Here is a 20,763-nt window from a genome sequence, read left to right as displayed (position 1 = left end):
CGCAGTGCTAGAGACGCGCCGTTTGATGTGGGGGACAGCGTGTACATTGAAAACTGCCAAAGGCAGATTGGGCTAGCTCGTAAGTTCCAGACGAAGTGGAGAGGACCGTGCGAGGTTGTCGAGAAGCTTTCTCCGGTAAACTTCAGAGTCCGAGACGTGAACCGGCGCTTGATAAGGATACACGCAAATCGCCTCAAGTCGGCACCGGTTCAGTATTCACGAAATGAGGAAAGGGAAAGCGCGGATTTTGATGGGGACAGAAGTGAAGCGGAGCGCGCAGATAGTTCGCAAGAAACGCCCTCTCCTGCATTTGTTCGGCAGGCGCCAGAGGCGACGGCCGGAATGCCACCGGATTTACTTCATGCATTGCTAGAAGAAGAAGAAGCGCGCGAGGTTGCCGCGCAGATAACGCCAGGAGAGGCTCCTGCCACGAGCCCTCGCGAGTCTCAAAGCAGACAAAGGGTCACAGACTTACTTGGTATGACACATGAAGGCCGATATCCGCTGCGAAATCGGAAAGCTAAGTCGGACTAATGGCGTAAACAGAGCGGAGTTGGTAGTTAAACCTTTCTGTCATTAAGTAACACCTTCACAGGAGAGCATGCGGAGCGCATGCAGAACCTGCCCTACTTCCTTTCGTTATCTATATTTTTGTCTGTGCCGTGATCGTGCTAGAAGTGGGAGCTCCTCTGTAACTGTGGTAAATTTATTTTGTCCAGTTTGGACTAGAAAGGAGAGGCTTGGGTGCTGAGTTTCATGTTTATCTGTAAAAGAAGATCAGTGCTGCCCCTGGAGACGCCAGTTATGACAGCTGAGGCATATGGTGTTGTGCAGTGGTGTTGAGTGCAGCGAAAAGTGTTTTGTCGGACGCACTGTGCGAGGCGATTCAGAAAGCGAAGGGGAGCTGCATGGACTCAAATGTTCGGAGAACATTCTTCTGGAGGGAGAGCGAGTGTGACGTTCCTTGTGTGTGCTACGAAGGGCCTCATTTCGGCGGGCCTGGCCCCGTGACAAGACGGCGGGCATCATCAATTACCCAGCCATACTTGTTGAGAGTGAACGACCAAAACGAAGGGGTTTAAGCACAACCGGACCCCCTTTCCATAGTGTCGGCACGTGTCGAACGCCGCCGCCGCCGCCGCGGGGAGACGGGCGTTATCTTCCCCAATTGCCGTGGCCGTGCCAGGGACAAAGGACCTCGTTTCGGCGGGCCTAGCCCCGTGGCAAGACGGCGGGCATCATCAATCAACCCTCCCGAGCACATCCCAGGACAAGGGACCACTTTCCCGGCCTTTTAGTGACCTCGCGTTCCGGCCTTGAGTGGCGAGTGTCATTTGATGGAGAACGGAGGTCGGTGACCCGCGGGAACCGTCAGCGGGCCATAGACCGTCTACCACAGCCGACGCTACCTCGAAGACAACCTTCTTTCCCTCGGACTCAACACGTGAGGGGGGCGAGACCATAATTGCGGTGGTGTGTTTGTGCGCCCAAGTGAAAGCCCTAGGCCCCTCCCACTCCGGCGTGGGCGTCCTCACCCTAGGGAATGTGGGGATAAGAGGATATAAAAATCTACAAGGAGTACGGAAGAGAAAACGCTCAGGACGACATCGTTCGCCAAGGGGGCCTTCAGCGCCGAAGCCCGACGGCGTGCAGCTTCTGCCAGCAACCGTTCGAGCTCAACTCCGGAGCCCCTCCATCGTCCTCATGAAGTCGTCGGCACGTAAGCTCGGACGCCCCAGCCTCTGAATCATAATCATGTATAATTATTGAATATATCTGTTTGTTTAAACTGAGCCATACGGTGTCTCTTTGCCTCTCCGTCCCGTGTGGACCTGCGCATTATGGGGGGTCGTCACAAGGATATCAAGCACATTGCCCACAATGTTCATCTCTTTAAGGGCTCTTTACACCATCAGCTGTAAAAAGGTCTTAAATGTAGAGGCCTTGAAATTAAGCTTGCTTCTCCAGTTGCCTCATGCGTTCCATTCTATTTGGCTACCTGGGTCCAAGCACCTTTCCCACGTAAAACCATTGCTCGGCGCAGGTGGCACAGCACTCATTTTAAAATTCTCACAGAAGGTTGAGGGCTCACCTTGTGGCGCATTAGAGCCTTTGCTGCCTCAGCATTTTAACGTCCCATTTGTTCAGCCTCTGCGCCAGCAAGCCAACGCCGGACTCGAAGCAGGAATCGGGAAGGTCCGTGCATACCACAAAACTTCCATTTTTAAGTCCTGCTTTCTGAAATAAATATGAATTTAAAAGAACATCTTTCGCGCTGCAGACACCAGAGCGTAATCGCTCATCTCGCCGCAATTTTTGCACCTGTTTTAGAAAGCGAATTGTAACAGCAGCACACAATTGTAAAGTGCAGCATTAAGTCAACACTCTACAGACTTTCCCAGCCGCGGGGCCACAAAAAAATAAAAACTCATCGCACAAACGGTTAGTTCAACTGGACTGTTGTAAAAAGTTTCCCGCCTTTTTTCGGGAGCACGCAAAAGCTGGTATTTATGCGCGTTTTACATGACCATGAGACACGTTGGGCTGGGTTGACAAAAGATATAAACACGCTCAGCGCAAGCTCTTTTCTGCTGATCTGCACAGAGCTTTTGAGCAGAACTTACGAAAAAACAGATGAGTCTTTCCCTCCGGGCCTTTGGGTCCACTGCCGGGCAAGCGGGCTCAGTGCTAGTCCTGTGTTATCTGCTAACACAAAATATTCGGACGCAAGGAAGTTGACAACGGAATGCCGAGTGTCAGATAACGGGCAATCACTCAGTATGTGCATACCAAAAGATAGCAAGAACAAATTACTCACGCGCAACTTTTATTGCAACGTGCAAGCGCTATGGCGTGCTGTTGCGCGTACGACAGCAGCAAGCGGCCTGATGATGGTTATGCGGTATTAATGACACCATATATATTCTCGTTGGGGGATTTTCACGTTGTTGAGGTCGGTGCTTTGTGGTGTCTCCCCTCGTGTCCGTGTTCGTCTTTGCGCTGTGAATGTAAGCATGGAATACCAATTCGCCCGGCAACTCATTTTAAGAATTAGCCACGACGTCATAAAAATGGTTACCACCGTTGGTTGGAAGGCATCATTCGAGGGTTGTTTGCTGCTCCGTTTTTAGGTTATTTTGCATGCGAGGCCAGAACGGAACGAATCTCCAAAGCATCGGCGCATTGCATCTTCTCTGGAAATAGCGACTGGGCTCAAAACGGACTAGTTCTTGCACCTGTAGTAGACTCATAGCTTGACAGTAGCGAAACAGACTAAGTCCCGCTTTGACCTTCTCTGATCTTGAAGTTCAGAGCACCAGCCCGTGTCGTTTTCCGAAGTTTTACTGCGGCGACAGAGTTCACGCTCTAAAGAAACAAACACAGACAAAGTCAAAGGCAGTACTAAATCAGGAGCACAAACCAAAACACCTTGTCATGTGACTTGAATGTCTGCAGTACCGAGCTCGCCTGAAGGCTTTGTTTACGTCAGTATTCCCCATTCACACAGTTCTAAGAAGAAACCATTCTCTTCATGAACGTTACTTTCGGAATTCTCAATGTTTTTCTTGCAATTTTTCAAATATTTTGTGCACTCCTGGAGCGCAGAGCTGGCCCAAAAACACGCGCTTCGCCCACTGCTGCGGTCGGCCGGCGGGCGCCAAGGAGTAAAAGCGTGTCGTGCGCAGAGCTCACAGCCGCTACGCGAGGAGAATCGAGGAGGAAAGCGCGGCGCGGAGGAGAGTATCGCTACTTTCCTATTATCAAGGGGCTTTAGGAGCGGTTAAAGCCCCTTGATAATTTGAAAGTAGCGACACTCTCCTCCGCGCCGCGCTTTCCTCCTCGATTCTCCTCGCGCGGCGGCTTTGAGCTCTGCGCACGACACGCTTTTTCTCCTTGGCGCCCGCCGGCCGACCGCACCAGTGAGCGAAGCGCGTTTTTGGGCCAGCTCTGCGCTCCAGGAGTGCACAAAATCTTTGAAAAATTGCAACAAAAGCATTGAGAATGCCGAAAGTAACGTTCATGAAGACAATGGTTTCTCCTAAGAACTGTTTGAATGGGGAATACTGACGTAAACAAAGCCTTCAGGCGAGCTCGGTACTGCAGACACTTAAGTCACATGATAAGGTGTTTTAGTTTGTGCTCCTGATTTAGTACTGCCTCTGACTTTGTCTGTGTTTTCTTTTTTATAGCGTGAACTCTGTCGCCGCAGTAAAACTTCGGAAAACGACCCGGGCTGATGCTCTGAACTTCAAGATCAGAGAAGGTCAAAGCGGGACTTAGTCTGTTTCGCTACTGTCAAGCTATGAGTCTAGGCATAGTATATGTCACGTGGTAAACCGTGAGTTTGGATCACTGGTTAATTATATACTTATTATGACTAATTACTGGAAGCCATATTAATTGATATTTAGTAAATTGCAATTAAAACCCAAATTTGCGCTACATCATCGAGTCATATATAGTTGGAAAGCTTAGGCCAACTGTAATGGCACCGTGCTAGTCAGCGATCCACATTAATCTGCGTTAATTAGTTAATTTGCTACAAAACCAAACAATGAGCTAGACGATGAAGTCGTATACCTTGCGACAGGAACAGCGCAGCACGAGACAAAGAAGGGACAGGAGAGACACGACGCTTTGTCTCGTGCTGCGCTGTTCCTGCCGCAAAATCATGCACCAACCAGCCCAACTTTCCACCCTGCTAAAGTCATATACCGTTGAAAAGCTTAGGATGAATGCAAATGCTCTGGATTAGTTTGCGATACCTATTAATTAGCGTTATTGAGCTATATGTAATCAAAACCACCCTTTGCATTATAGTATCGAGTCATATACCTTTCAAAAGCTTAGATTCAGTGCAAATGAGTTCTGATGGTTACCGGCACATATTAATTAGTGCCGAATATTTAACTGCAGTTAAATCCTAAATTTTCACTATAGATGGAAAACTAAGGGCAAGTGTAAACGCGTTATGCTAGCTGGCCAAACTTAAAGAAAAACCTCACAAAACAGAGCTAACATTCTATCTAGGCTTAACACGAACGGCTTCGAAATGTTTTTCTTTGCTTTTGCATTTAATTGCGCACTTTCAATGCGATCAAGGACCGCGGACAACCAACCATTCATCGAACATTATTAGGCACTGGTGCCAAGGAAGCGTAAGAATATACTCGGTATACCTATGAGAGAACGCATTCTTATCTCTAAGCAAGATGAACGCCTCTCGATAATGATATACTTGACACTGAAATTTCGTTCCAGTATGTAGTAGGGGATATAAAGCTGGTATTTTGATTAGGCATCACCTAAAATGTATCATTAAAGAAAATGAGAGCATGGTCAGCAGGATGATTTATTTTCGCGCACGCAAAAGAACCTTGATTGATAAGATACACGTAACAGACGGCAGTATCACATAATATTCAGCATCCACGCTAGTGTAGATATGTGCTATGCAGTATTGATGACAGTTGAGAAAAACATGCTCAAGGAAATACAACAGTGGTGTATGTCATAGCCCAAATCAACATCACTTTGTACATCTATGCAGCAGTTTCATGCAAGCGAAAGTTAATGGACAATGGGATCTTAGGCTAAAAGACTGTCTGTTAAAAATTGCCTATTTGTTGTTATAAAGACGACGCTACAGGTGCAAGAACTAGCACGTTTTGAGCCCAGTCGCTATTTCCAGAGAAGATGCAATGCGCGGATGCTTTGGAGATTCGTTCCGTTCTGGCCTCGCATGCAAAATAACTTAAAAACGAAGCAGCAAACAACCCTCGAATGATGCCTTCCAACCAACGGTGTCAACCTTTTTTTATGACATCGTGGTTAATCCTTAAAACTAGTTTCCGGGCGAGTTGGTATTCCATGCTTACATTCACAGCGCAAAGACGAACACGGACACGAGGGGAGACACCACAAAGCACCGACCTCAACAACGTGAAAATCCCCCAGCGAGAATATATATGGTATCATTAATACCGCATAACCATCATCAGGCCGCTTGCTGCTGTTGTACGCGCAACAACACGCCATAGCGCTTGCACGTTGCAATAAAAGCACGGCGCTGTAATATTCGCTCGCCGAGCGTAGGAGAAAAATGGAGAAGAGGAAAAATTAAAACACAAGCAATACGCCGGACCCGCGCGTTTCCAAGGGCAACGGCAGGGAGACCAATCGTCATTAAGGAAATCGGGCAGAGAGCCGACCCTCAGGGAAGGGCCAGCTAGGGGCGAGGATGTCGCGCGGCGGCGGCAAAGTTCAATGGTTGGCTGTACTTTCATATTATCAAGGGGTTTTAGGATGGATGGATGGATACGGCTGAACCCTTTACATCGGGCGATGGCTAAAGCTACCCAGCCATGTCTTGTGAAATTTTACTCCTGTCTTGCTTTTAGCCACCAATCAGATAACCTTCGCTTGGTTACTTCTAACCTCTTAAAATCCACTTTCCCTTCACTATCCCTAAACCCCAATGCCTTGGGTAAGTCAGCCCCGCTGCCTTCCACTGTAGGGTGAAGCCCTTTACAGAAAAGTATCAAGTGTTCAGCCGTTTCCTCCTCCTCTCCGCACGCAATGCACAAAGTATCTATCTCCTGGTACCTGACTCTATACGTCTTAGTCCGCAAAACTCCAGTCCTGGCCTCAAACAACAAAGAGCTTCCCCTACAATTATCATAGATATTTTCTTTGACAATTTCCTGTTTAAAGGTCCGGTATGTTCCCAATAGCGGTAGGGTCGCAGCGCCACGATCGTTCAGCGGAGGCAGACATGAAACACCCCCAGCGCGCAGGCCGTACAAAGCAAGAATCTAGTAACGTTGGTACAAAGCGCGCGCCGCCGCCAAGGTACAGTGTACTAGAATTCTAGTACACTGTAGCCAAGGTAGATGCCGCCGCCGCTACTCGAGACCGGTCGTGGAAGATGTCAAGTGGAACGACCACCAGCAGCGAAAATGCCATGGTGGCGCTGCGATCGACTTGGCTTGGCCGCACGTTGTGCGTTGCGTGCGGAGAGGGGGAGGAAACGGCTGAACACTTGATACTTTTCTGTAAAGGGCCTCACCCTACAGTGGAAAGCAGCGGTGCTGATTTATCCAAGGCATTGGGGTTTAAGGACAGTGAAGGGAAGGTAGATTTTAAGCGGGTAGAAGTAACCAAGCGAAGGTTATCTCATTGGTGGCTAAAATCAAGACAAGATAGTAAAATTTCACAAGTCATATATGCCTAGGTGGTTTGAACCGCCGCCCGATTTAAAGGGTTCATTCAGCCTTATCCATCCATCCTTGGGCTAGCATCGTAGAAAATTACTGCTCGTCCTCGTCGTTGCCAGCTACGCAATTCGAAGCCGAATTTGTGCATGCGGTGTCTTGTGCAGCAATATATAGCTCCAGTTCTGTTCGATCGGCGAATGCGTCCGCACTTTTTCTTGCTCTGTAAGTGTGTTTGCCCCCCCCCCCCCCCCATACTGCAGCGCAGCGAGCCCAGGTACAAGCACGTTAATTTTTGGCTAGCCGCTGAAGCTGTTGGGAGGCACGCCCAAAGGAAATGCATGCATGAAGTTTATTTCGCCGCGATAGCATTGCGGGGTTTATGGCCTCCATCGTATACGTTGTTTGCGGGGCGCAGTTATCGGGGGCGCAGAAAAACGAACGGGTACACGGGTTCGCACGCACCTGTTGTAATTTGAAGGCCTTTCGCGACAGATGCCGGAAGCGGTACGCGTCTGTGGAAACCGAACTGTGTTGAACATCCAATTCCGTCCTCATTTTCATCACCTTCGAGCGATTGAGCAAACATTATATAGGGCGCCCTGTGTTCCAGAACTCCGGCAATATGCCATTATTTCCACAGAAGAACCTCGTTCATATGAAACAAACTTGGTCGTTGGAGCGAACGTGCGCAAGCAGACGATCGACGTTCTGAGCAAATGTAATGACGAGAAAGACGTATCGAAGCAACTCGATCGCTGGACGAAAGAACGCCAACATGACCTTTATGCTGAGAATAAGAAAAGAGGTTGACACTTATTATTTTGCTAAAAAATTGCGGTGCTCATAAGCCGCGCGCGCGCAGACCGCTCGTTCGGTAGCAGACGTCACTTTTGCCGAGATGATGAAAATGGGGTTTGAATAGGACGCAGCGAGGCTGATTCCTTTGCTATTCGTTGCTCGACAGCGTGCCAATAAGCCTTTAGAATAAAAGCACCTACCTAAAAACGCATTTACCGTCAGTCTCGTGGACCCGTGCATGTTGCACGCGTCTTCACACCGCTCCGCGCGGCACTGCGATTGCAGCGCTTTCGGCCACAGCGGCCACAGTTTCGTCACACGGAGTGGCTCACTAGAGCGCATTCTAGTACGGAGTAGCGTTTAGTAAATACGTGTGGCCTCCTTTTATTCTACGCGAAAAAAAGTCCGTGGATGTATGAGAGACTAACGTGCCTAGTACACTACTGATCGGGACGCGAGTTAACTAAACAGCTTTCGTGCCGGCAACAAGACCAGGCCCTAACCAATGGAGGTAGCAACAGCGGATGCTGTCTTGATTCGCTGTGTGGTGAGCATGCTTCCTCAGATGACAGCGAACCCATCCTAGCTGCGATTATGCGTTTCCACTCGCGCCTGTAGCGTCGGCCGCTAGCATTTAGCGTCGCATTTTCCTTGCATCCTGTCTCGGGACTGAAACCAAGTCCTCGTCGTTTTCGTCCGTCGCGGGCTGATGTTATTTGGGAGCCCCGGACTACGGCGAAACGAGAGCCCGAAGTTCAAGGTTGGAGGCGCTCACTTTTTCGTCGTCGACGCTGGTGAGCGCTCTTCTTCTTTCTCCGCTGTGGGATCATGTAGCGTGAGGCGTATTTCGGGGCGGGCGCGGTCAGCCGCGAAGGCCTATGCGGCGGCGTCCGTCGGCGGCTCGTGGGTCGAACGAAAGGGTTCTGCCGCCGTGGGCGGCGTCCAGTGGCCAGCGCTGCTGACCGAGCACGCGGCGAACGTGCCCCGCGCTGCGTGTCACGGGCCGACCGTTCGAAACCCGACCCGTGCGGCCTGCAGGTGCCGTGTCACTGCCCCAAGCCGACCATGGCGAGCAGTGACGTGATTGAAGTGTTCATCGAAACTCTGCACGGCACAGCCTTCGAGCTGCTGGTGTCGCCAGCAGACACCGTCGTTTCGATCAAGTCCAGGATTTCGAGACTCGAAGGTGAGCCCTCATTCCGTTTGGCCGATCGACTGCGCCGCATTCAGGCTGCGCACTCGAACGACCAAGGCGACATTCGTCGCCCCGCAGGCGTCTACTGCGCGTCCGAGCCGCTACTCATGGAACGCCGCGCCAGGGAGGCGTCTGTTTCTTGCAGGAAACGCCGGTAACCCCAGCTAAGCGAAACCAAGGGGTGCTGCGTGGAATGCCTTTAGGCCTCCGTGGCGCGTCACATGTCTCGCGCCGAGATATTCAATAAGCCTGCTCGAATGGTCCTCGGCACGTAAACGGCGCTCAGGGGCCATATCAGATTGGCAAACAGTCCGGGTGGAAGCGGGGCGGTAGGGTTAGTGGGTGGAGCGTGCGTCACGAGCGCGCCGGGCTCGCGCTGCCGAACGCACGCAGACATCCGTCGACCTGGCCGGTGGCCGGCCGCTGCCCCGCGCCGTTCTGCACGGTCGCGATTTTTTCCCCTCCCGGACGCCTCGCCTGCAGCTGTGCACAACCTCTCCAGTACGTGTTGTCTTTTGGGTGGCTGCAGTAGTGCCAACGATTGTCTCTCGCAAAGGCACACTCCAACCAAGCTTGTTGGAGTTTGTCTTGTGCCTCTCGTTGTGCGTGAGTGGTGGTGCTTGCCTATCTGCATTTGGGCGACAGGGAAAACAGGTGCCCTTCCAGGGTGGCCTTGCAATGGTTGTGTGCTGCACAGTGTAACATGCAGGCTCTGATGACGTGGTGCAGTGGGCAGCGAAGCTTGCTTCGTGCTTCAGCTCATTGCTGCGACCTGCTATTTCCGGCACCCTGCCAGCCAGCTGCTTTGGCCGGCCGATGTCATGTTCACTCTTTCCTTACCGAGCCCATTGAGCATGGGTCACCCATAAATATCGCTTACTGTTTCAAAGTGCCAGTGCACTTTGTCTTGCCATTTCAACAAGTCAATTTTCAGTTTTGAAGCAGTTTGTAAATTTGCTACGAAGCGTTGAATTTTGGCGCAGGATTGAAGAGCGCGGGGCGCAGCTTTTCTTAGCAAGCTTATCAAACTCCTCGACGTCCGCACAGTCTTGTGAATGACCTCTGTTATAGCTGTTGCTGTTTGTCAGCACTGCGTGACCATGATTTGGTCATACCACATCTATAGAGGCATCCATTTTCTCTCCAAAAAAGGTAATGAGGTGAATATTTTTCTCAATACTGGCAACAAAATTTCAGTCAACAGTATTCACTCTCATCCTGAGCAACCAGCCATTAGCTAAAAGTGATGACACACAAAAAAGTCGCAGGCACTGCCTCAAGCTTTTCTCATAAGAGGTGATCAAGCTCCTACCACTGCATCACTATCAGCATGATAACAGCTGTTTTCCTGGCCTTTGCTCTTCTGAGCTCGTTGTATGTCACTATGGAGAGGCTTCACTCAGTAACATATGAGCCTTGTTTACTGAAGGTTTATTTTGAAGCTGTATTTATGCCTAACCTTTAAGCGGCAGCCGCATGAAGTGATGCTTCTGGTGATGCGGCGTGTGATGGCTACCTCTGCTGCTGGTACACCCGCACGAGGCGACGAGACTTGGCGATAGAGCGGCATGTTTTCAGTGTTGCTCTGTTGCTGCCGCCTCACCATTCAGTGAACTAGTGACAGCATAAAGTTTGGTAAATGCGCTGATGAAAATTCTTCTGGTAATACATTGCATTTTTAAGCCACACAGTGCAGTGATGCAACATTGCGGGGTGTCGAGACTTGCATAAAGTTTCTCTCCCACACCTTTCAATAATTATTAACAGTACATGTTCGACAACAGTCTTTCTTGTTCTATTATTTCTACCAAGCTTTGACTGATACCTGTGCCACACGGGCGTTTCGAATGCCTTCCAAACGAATGTCATTTGACTCGACTGCCAAACCTGCGCTGCTACACGACATTTGTGAATGGCATTCGGTTCACATGACATTCCAGTCGACGGAGCTCCGCGGAGACATTCGAGATTTTGGAATGCCTTCGAGGCGCAAGCGCTACTACTCTCTACCGCAGCGTCTTTGCGCCATAGGTGGCAGCATAAGTTTTGAAGAGCAAATACGTTCGTTAAACGATGAAATTCTAAATACTATTTATATACACTACACTGACCTTTTCCAGAAGTTTTGTTAGCAAGCAAATATTTACCGCATACTCTGGAACCCATCGTAGGAAAGAAAGGCAGCCGTTTTGGCCCGGTGCCAGTTTTTTCACTTTATGCTGTTGCTTTTGCTTTGTTTTGTCTTTTTATTTTGTGTGCATGTGCGTCTGTGTATGTGTGTACATTTTAAGTGAGCTTTTTTTTTATTCAGTGAAGTTTATTGCACTTTTTCGTTTTTTGCGACACACGCAGGAGATAGAGCCCATTGTAGCCAACAGACCGCACGCAAAAAATGGCAGGGCTATGGGCTTGGGCCTCTGTTAGAACAGAGGCGTTTAGTAATGAATAAATAGCAAAATTTATTATAAATGACATTACTTTTAAAAGTAGCAATTTTATAGCGGGCTGTAACTGTACAAATTAATTTTTGCTGCTATATTTGTTTAAAACAAATGGATGGATGGATGGATGGATGGATACGGCTGAACCCTTTACATCGGGCGGTGGCTCAAGCCACCTAGCCATGTCTTGTGAAATTTTACTCCTGTCTTGCTTTTAGCCACCAATCAGATAACCTTCGCTTGGTTACTTCTAACCTCTTAAAATCCACTTTCCCTTCACTATCCCTAAACCCCAATGCCTTGGGTAAGTCAGCCCCGCTGCCTTCCACTGTAGGGTGAAGCCCTTTACAGAAAAGTATCAAGTGTTCAGCTGTTTCCTCCTCCTCTCCGCACGCAATGCACAAAGTGTCCATCTCCTGGTACCTGACTCTATACGTCTTAGTCCGCAAAACTCCAGTCCTGGCCTCAAACAACAAAGAACTTCCCCTACAATTATCATAGATATTTTCTTTGACAATTTCCTGTTTAAAGGTCCGGTATGTTTCTAGTGCCGATTTCGTCAGCATACCTGTTTTCCACAAAGCTCTCTCTGTTCCTTTAACCTTTTTCTTAACTGATAATTGCTGATTTGCCCCCTTACTGCTGTCCAGATATTTGCTTGTCAATTTTCTAGTTCGCTTTCTCCATTTCGTGTCAACATTCTTTATATACATGTATCTGAAAACTTTCCTAGCCCACCGCTTTTCCTCCATCCTTCTCAATCGTTCCTCAAATGCTATCTTACTGCTAGCCTCTCTGCTCTCGAAAGACGCCCATCCCATATCACCCTGTACCCCCTGATTTGGTGTATTGCCATGTGCTCCCAAAGCTAACCTCCCTACTCCCCGTTGCCTAATTTCCAGCCTTGCTTGAACATCTGGCCTCATACACAGGACCGCATTCCCGAAGGTCAGGCTAGGGACCATCACCCCTTTCCAGATCCCTCTTACCACCTCATACCTATTGTAATTCCACAGTGCCCTATTTTTCATGACAGCTGTATTCCTACTAGCTTTATTCATTACATATTTTTCATGCTCTGTCAGATACTCAACACTGTTATTTATCCACACCCCAAGATACTTGTACTCATTCACTACTTTTAGCACGAACTCCTGTATTCTATGCTCGCCGCCCTCTTCATTAAATATCATGACTGCAGATTTTTCCTTACTATACTTGAAGCCTAATCTATCTCCCTCTGTACTGCATATGTCTAACAACTTCTGCAGGTCTTCCTTGTTGTCAGCCATTATCACTATATCGTCCGCATATATTAGTCCCGGTAATGTCTGTTTAATCAATTCCCCTTGCTTGAAAAAAGATAGGTTGAAACCTAGTCCGCTCCCCTCTAGCTTGGCCTCCACACATTGCAGGTACAACATGAACAACAAAGGGGACAGAGGACATCCTTGTCTAAGCCCCCGCTGTATCTCTACAGGCCCTGATACATTTTTTTCCCATTTTATGAGCACTCTGTTACCTCTATATATATCTTTTAAAAGATTAATTACTCCATTTTCCACATGCAATGTGCCCAATATGTCCCACAAATGCTCCTGAGTAACGTTGTCATAGGCTCCCTTAATATCCAGAAATGCTAGCAATAAGGGCCTATGTTCCTTTTCCGCAATTTCTATACACTGTGTCAATGAAAATAGATTGTCCTCCAACCTCCTTTGTTTCCGGAACCCATTCTGTAGTTCCCCTAACACCCCCTCGTTCTCCACCCAAGCCTGCAGTCTATCCTTTATAATTTGCATCACCACCCTGTAAACCACAGATGTCACTGTTATGGGGCGATAGTTACTTACGTCTGCTTTGTCCCCCTTTCCCTTATATATCATGTTCATTCTACTTAATCGCCATTCATCGGGGACTTTCTCATCCACTATCATTTTGTTCACTACCTGTATTAATGTTTGCTTGGATTTTGGTCCTAACTTCTTTATCAACATAATCGGGATACCATCTGGTCCTGTTGATGTGCCACTAGGAACCTTCTTCTCTGCCCTTTCCCACTCTCCTTGCTCAAGTGAAGCTATTGCTGTAACCGGTCTATCCTCCTTCGATAAATTATGTACCACGTGCTTTGCTGAAAATTTTTCCGTCATCCTTGTTCCTATGTGTTTTATTGCTTCATCCCCTTCTAGTCGAATACCCTCATCTGTAACAATAAACCTTTGTTCTAGCCTAGTTTTATTACTCATTGCATTTAGATGTTTCCAGAATTTTTGGGCTGCTTTTCTATCCTTTTTATTTACTTTTGACATCCATTGGGCACCCTTTCTTCTAATTTTCTCATTAATCAAATAGGATGCGTCCCTTCTACACTTTATGAAGGTATCCCATTTTCTGTCTACTTCGGGTTTTGGTTCCCCCCTCTTCTTGGATTATCTGTGTTCTCTGGATGCTTCCTTGCGCTTTTCTATTGCCCTCTTGACCTCCTCATCCCACCAACTCTTGGGTTTGCATCTTTTCCCTTTTAGCTTTACTCGCACCTTAGCTAGCTCTAGCTCCAGTAATCGAGTTAATTTGGTATAAGTCCATTCTGTTTCACTATCCTCAAAAATTACTTTCTCGATTCTTTTGGCTGCTACTTCCAATTGCTTTGCTGAGTAAAAATTTCCCCTTGATTGTTCATCTTGCTTCAGTCCTACATTGCTTTTTCCTCTGAAGCTCAACTTGATACGCTTGTGGTCACTACCTAGACTTCTGGAACCATCTTCATCTATGCTCATTACCCCTAATCTGTTATACATCCTCTGTGACATTAGTGCATAATCTATCGTCGAGTGCAGACTCCCCGCCTCCCATGTTATGAGCCCTTCACACTTCTCGGTGCTGTTGCATACAACTAAATCATGCCTGTCACACATGTCCTGCAGCATGCTTCCTGTCGAATCCGTGTAACCATCCAGGTCTTCTATGTGTGCATTCATGTCGCCTAATATAATTATCTCGCCCTGTCCTCCTAGCTCATCAATGTCGCTTGCAATACATTCGAACATTTTCCTGTTTTCCTCTTTGGCATTAACCCCTGTCCACAGGTATACAAAGCCAAGGAGTGTTTGCTTGCCTGCCACTGTTCTTGTTAGCCATAAATGTTCCCTGCATCCCAGTCTAACCCTTTGAAAATTCATACTTTTATGAATGAATGCCCCAATTCCACCTCCCTTTCGGCTGCCCTCTGTTCTATTGCAATATTCCCATGCGCAGTCTGGGTTACAGGGTGGTTGCTCCATGTCTCTACGGCAGCAGCGCCCCTGTAGCTTGGCGGCAGAATACTGAAGCTTTCGAATGCTTTTGGAATAGCCGTGTAGCACCGTGCGGGTCCGTCCAGTCCGAATGCCGTTCGACTCGAATGTCATTTCAACGTACCCGTGTAGCACAGGTTTGAGCTATTAGATGCGTGGCTCAGATGTAGCAAGTGCCTGCAGCTTCTTCGCTGAAGCAGCACTAGAAATACAAACTTCACTCGCAAAATATCGAGATCAGAAGTTGCGTACTCCCAAGCCCTTCTGCTGTTGGCTTGTCTGCTTCCAGACGATGAGTGAAATTGTCTGCAAACCCAGCAACTGAGCGACGCAATGAGTGACAGTGGTTCCGCAGCCCTCAGCTCATCGTGCAATGCAAGTGTGAAGCGTGTCGCCACAAATTATCGCCACATGCGGTTAGCGCTTGAGTCACTTCAGTTGGAAAACACTTTGTGGTGGTGGGGGATACATTTATTGCCAAGCAATGCAGAGGAGGAGGCAAACCCCCCCCCTTAAATGGCATGAGTCAACCATTAGAGAGCTCTCCGCTTTGGGGTGGGTAATTATCTAATGCTGGTTGGGGATGGAGTGTGTGGGAAGGTAGGGCATGTGAGGAGGACGTGAAGAGCTTACAGGAGGAGAACTGATCAGGGTAACAGGCATGAAGGAGAATAGGGCAGAGAGCTGTACGGGGGTCTGGAGTGCTAGTGGGCGGCCTGGGTTAGAGAGGGAGCCGGAGGTGCGTAAAAGCACCGGGTATTTTGTCTGATTCATATTATCCAACTGTTTTCTTTTGTGATAGTCTCTTATTTTTTGGTTTTGATTTCAGCTTTACTAAATTTTCATACCTGACAATTTTTGTTGTTAGTTGGTCATTTGCTCTTTAAATGTCTGTCATTCAGAAGAACATTCAAGTTAATAGACGTGTGCATACTTCTAGCATTTCAACAAACTTGGTGCATGGTTTTTAATTGGACAACCACTGCCCGAAGGTTAACACTGTTCCGCAAAAGAACACGGATGCCGGAAAGCCCTTATCTTATTTGTGCATGTGACAGTGAAAAGGTGTTGGTATTATTTCACCCAGCACGTGACGTGCAACATATGGTGCAATCTATGAGACTGCCACCTTCATGTCCATCTGTGTAGACGGCAGGCCGAAGACCGCTGATTTGACGTTAGCCTTATTAGAGAAGTGTGCAAGGGAACCCAAGTGCAAAGACATGTCAATGCTGGGCCATTTTCTCCTCCGCTGTAGTGTCATCCAATACACTGTTTGTAATAATTGCTAATACTGGAGTGCATTTGAGAAAGCACCTTTGCTTCCCGCTCGCCCTTTGCAAGCAACTTCTGCACCCCTTGGTTAGCTGCCACTTAAATCATCTGTGAAGCGAATGGGCAGAGTGGGCCTAGCTGCAAAAGTTATTGCCAAAAATAGAACTGCTGTGTTGCGCTTTTGTCTGTATGGCCAGCTGGCTTACTGTTGTATTTGTTGAACCACATCTAGTTGTAGTTTCTCAAAAGAGCCTCTCCCGTTGGAGGCATTCATTCTTTACAATTCTATGGGGCACCTACCCTTGGTGTGGGGCATGCCTGTCTAGTTCCCAGTAGGCAGGCATGCCCCACACCAAGGGTAGGTGCCCCATAGCACTGGCACCGCACTGTGCTTATAGTTCAATCCTGGCCGCGGTGGTCGAATTTCGATGGAGGTGAAACGCTAAGGCCCCCGTGTGCTGTGCGATGTCAGTGCACATTAAAGAACCCTAGGTGGTCGAAATTTCTGGAGCCCTTCACTACGGTGTCCCCTCATAGCCGGAGTCACTTTGGGAGATTAAACCCCCATAATCCATATTAACTACTTCCCAGTAGCCTCCCTTCTCTTTCATGAACACTGATCACATTATCTGGTGCCATTGGGAATAGTTAGGTGGATAAAAGCATCCAGTATGAAGGTGTGCAGGTTCACTTGTGACTTGTGACTGGTAAAACTGAATGTATCGGTGGTGGTAGAATTAAGCTTTAGGATGTTTTAGGTGCGAGCTTGGTCTCATTGCAGTAGCATGGTGGTGTTGCTCATTCATGTGCTGCATAGCCTTCCCATAATCTGTGTCCCCAACTGCTCATGGTCTGGCAGAAAACTTATTTTCTTGCTAATGGAGTGGTGCTTGACACAGAGTGTTGGATAAGTTCTGGCTTCATGGTTTGCTCGCAAGATAGCCCTGAAATGTGTGAGCCTTCTGGAGCGGAAGCATCAATTCCGGTGTCATCCATGGCTGACGACATCTTACTTTTTTATGTAGCTGTGTTGGAAAATCTCCACACTCCGAGAGGCACTGGGCAGAAATGTCTGTGATAAACGCAGGGTTTCCTATCTCTGGTTGTTTCTCTTCCTTGTTGGCCTTAACACATTTTCATTAGGTCTGCAGTTGTGGGATGGCATTTATTGGGCAGTTTTTGTGCTGTAGATCTGCAGAGTAAAATTTCTTTTTTTTGCTACCATTCTTGCTTGTATTATGTTTTTGCAGTAAAGGCACATGCAGAGTGTAGGGGCACCAATTGTTTGTTGTCTAGCTCTCGTGCCAGCCCCCCCAAATTGGTGGCAGGTCAGATAAACTAAGTGACATTACATCACTGGTTTTGTATGCCTCATGTAGCCTAAGCTTTGTCTCAGCTTGTGCAGAAGGGCTTAGTGATGTCACACACATCATTAAAAAAGAAAGCACACAACTGAAATTTGGTCTCTCTGCCCCTTTACCAACCGCTGACCAAAACGTGTCATGAAATTAATGAAAAGATGTAAGAATTGAGTACTCGAGTATTGCAAGAGGCAAGAATTTATAATTTTGATTTGGTGAAATGCCATCTTACAGTGAAACCCTGCCATTATTGCACCCTACCACGTGACCACGTCTCTGCAAAATATCATCCATTTGTTTTGGATGCACGGTGTTTTTCCGATTCCAGTGTACACTCCTTTCGCATCGCCAGTGATGTGCTCGCCACTAGATGGCACCACAGTGTTTTGCATTTCTTGGAGGAATCTACAACTACGGTCCACTAATACTTTCGCTACGAGGCATACATTGCTGTGCCATAACAGCTTTGGGTGTGGAAACTAAAATGAATGCTACTCAATTCTAAAAGTGTCTAGTTACTACCTGGTGCTTGAGATTTATCTATTTTTGGTGCATCACTTTTGCAGACCTGCACTCGCCATTGTGCTCGCTGAGCATGGTTTCCAGCATCAAAATACATAAAATAGGCACATGCTGTGATAGCAAAATTCTCTGCAAAAATCTTGACAGCGTCTGTGACAAACTCATTTAGGGATGGAGCACTTTAGACAGGATATTTGCTGCTTAGTTGCTGCTGCTTATGAAGTGTGGCCCAGGGCTCTCTGTGCACCCATTGTCCTGATAGTAAGGTGTTACGGCACATCCTGCCAACTTTTTCAGGGAAGCATTGAACCTTGACTTGTTTTGAGTGAGAAAGGATAAATTACCGAGGGCACTTAAGAAAGTTACGTGCGAGTAATGTGAAAGCATTTCAATTCTGTTACAATTCTATTCCAAGTCCATTCTAATTCAACTGTGATTAGTTTCAGTGCTATTCCAATTCTGCTCTATTCCTTTGTAGTTAATACAGTTGTAAGTACATTCATATTTGCCCACCTTTGACGACGCCGCACCATTTTGACTGAGTTTTGTGGGCGACGCTAGTTTTTTCTGTCGATGAGTCATCTAATGCTTTTGCGTTAATAATGGGGACAACAGTTTATTCGACCCGAGCGTGTGCATGGCATCAGGGAAAAATTCCGCTATTTGATAACAGCTGTGCATTGTAGAGCTGACCTCCGTGAAGCCAAAATGCCTTTATTTCACTATCATGTGATGTGAGGAGGTGCACTCAAAAAGGACTGCACCCCCTTCCTACAGAAAACAGAGGAGAAGTTCTGCCGCTTGTCAGAGCCATTGCAGACTGGAGTGAAATCTTCTGTTCTTGACTAGCTGTGCATAAAGCAGATGTATGTGATGGATTGATGTTGGGACGGGATTCATTGTTGGCCTTTGTACACTGTTGCCTTGCAAACAATGCATGATTGGCAGTTGGTAGCTGCTATGCGGGAGGAGTAGTTTGAATCTCTGTTCGCACCCTGTACTTTCTGCACATGAGATGAATGCCAGCAGCTAGGTCACTGAGGCCAGGTGGAGTTGTGTCCAAGTGTTTGACCCTCTTAAAAGTGAAGCGTCTGACTGGGGTTGCTTGTACATGTAGGGAAAACTGATGGGTCTATTGTGGTGCAGGAGTTTTGTTACACTGCCCCCATACGAGGTGGAAGGTGGTAGAGCATCAAGCCAGCTCTTAGCCTAATTTTAAGCAGGCAGTAAATTTCATTGCCATATATGCTTCCTGCATGCATGTTTTTTAGAGGCTGTGGCAGAATGACTTGGGATCTTTCCAGCACTTTGTTGGCACCCCGTGAAGCTTGTGGGCAACTTTGTAGAGCTTTTCAAAACTTGCTGTGAAAATTACTTATGAAATTTTGCTGGATGTGATTTCTAAGTGCTTATTTGAGCTACTGCCACTGGGGAATGCATGCCAAGCTGAGATAAGGGAGCAGGGCAAATGGCAATGCTTGAAGATTGTCGTATGATGTGGTCAATGAAAAGAGCAGAGTACCCTGAATGTTTGTGCACTTTTGGTGCACTGACTGATGTGCTGTTAAATGGAAAGCAGGGTGTGAGCACAGTCTAAAAATGGCTTTCAGGAAAAAAATTATGTTTTGCATTTCACTGTTGTAACTGTGAAGGGCCCTACATCAGTGTGGCTTCAGGAGGTGTGCGGTATGCTAAAGGGCCATTCCACGCCGCATGTCCCACACGTGCCTGACCATTTCCTATTAAAAAAAAAAAAAAAAATCTTGGAAACTTATCGCAATGTGCGTAACCTAAGCTTAAAGTATATTTGCTGAAAAAAATTTCTTTGTAAGTTGTGCTCGGTTTGCATGTTTCGAAAAGGCGTGAAAACCAGGTACCGCTCAATAATTGATAAAGTTTTGCAAAACACTCCACAAATTTTTTAATGACATTTGCAGGGGTTCTCACTTTTGGTACAATTCAGATCATGTATTTTTTGGCGATATAAATATTTTTTAGATTTTAAATAAAAGGTAAACATTATGCTGTTTTGTCATTTAAAAAAAAAAAAATCAACTTCCTCTCGGAAATTAAGAAATGGCCATCTTGCTTCCCTAACTGTCTGTTACCTATAAAAAAATGTTACAGTTGATGAAACTGAATACATTGAAGTGAAATACTGAAGTTGCGGAAATAAAGTGTTTTGGACCGTAAACACCCGTTTATTTCACCCTGAATGGTCCAAGGAAAAATACAAACAATGGCAGGTTTAGTAGAACGGTTTATTGCCTTTAATTTCTGAAGTTCTAATTGAGGTGATTTTTGTTCAAAGCAACAAAAAAATTTTTGTAGTTGAGCTCTTGAACCATAAATTGTGTAGTCTCTTAATGCTTCTTGACCGCAGAGCACTGCACCAAGCATGGCACATTCATGGCCAGATAACCACTATTGTTTGCCCTTAGTCGCAGTCGTGCATCTTTAGGGCTGGAGCTAAGGCAGATATCGCATGACATTCGGCGGGTGGTATAAGTTAAGGGAGATAGTTTTCGAAGTTTGAACTGACCCGCTATGGCGCCAGGCAGCCAAGAGCAGAAAAATGAGGGTATTCAATGTACTGTCTCGCGTGGACCACGAGGAAGGAACGACCAGCCAGCAGGGCATAGCAACCGTAACACTAGT

General features: G+C 47.2%; 1 protein-coding gene across 16 annotated transcripts in view; it reads left to right on the top strand.

Moving 5' to 3' along the window:
* Positions 1-8,313: 8,313 nt before the first annotated feature.
* The window catches only part of LOC144116354 (uncharacterized), a 109,894-nt gene continuing 97,444 nt past the window's right edge, over positions 8,314-20,763 (top strand). For 6 of the 16 annotated variants that reach the window (XM_077651118.1, XM_077651117.1, XM_077651115.1 and 3 more), the window contains exons 1-2: positions 8,361-8,809; positions 9,054-9,201. In XM_077651118.1, the coding sequence (XP_077507244.1) occupies positions 9,081-9,201 (121 nt within the window). In that variant the 5' untranslated portion in view covers positions 8,361-8,809; positions 9,054-9,080. The other 10 variants (XM_077651122.1, XM_077651113.1, XM_077651108.1 and 7 more) reach the window with 8 other exon arrangements.

This window comes from Amblyomma americanum, chromosome 1 (genome assembly GCF_052857255.1).
Source record: "Amblyomma americanum isolate KBUSLIRL-KWMA chromosome 1, ASM5285725v1, whole genome shotgun sequence".
Classification (NCBI taxonomy): domain Eukaryota; kingdom Metazoa; phylum Arthropoda; class Arachnida; order Ixodida; family Ixodidae; genus Amblyomma; species Amblyomma americanum.
Note: the sequence above shows the minus strand (reverse complement) of the source record. Positions and strands in the feature narration are given on the sequence as shown.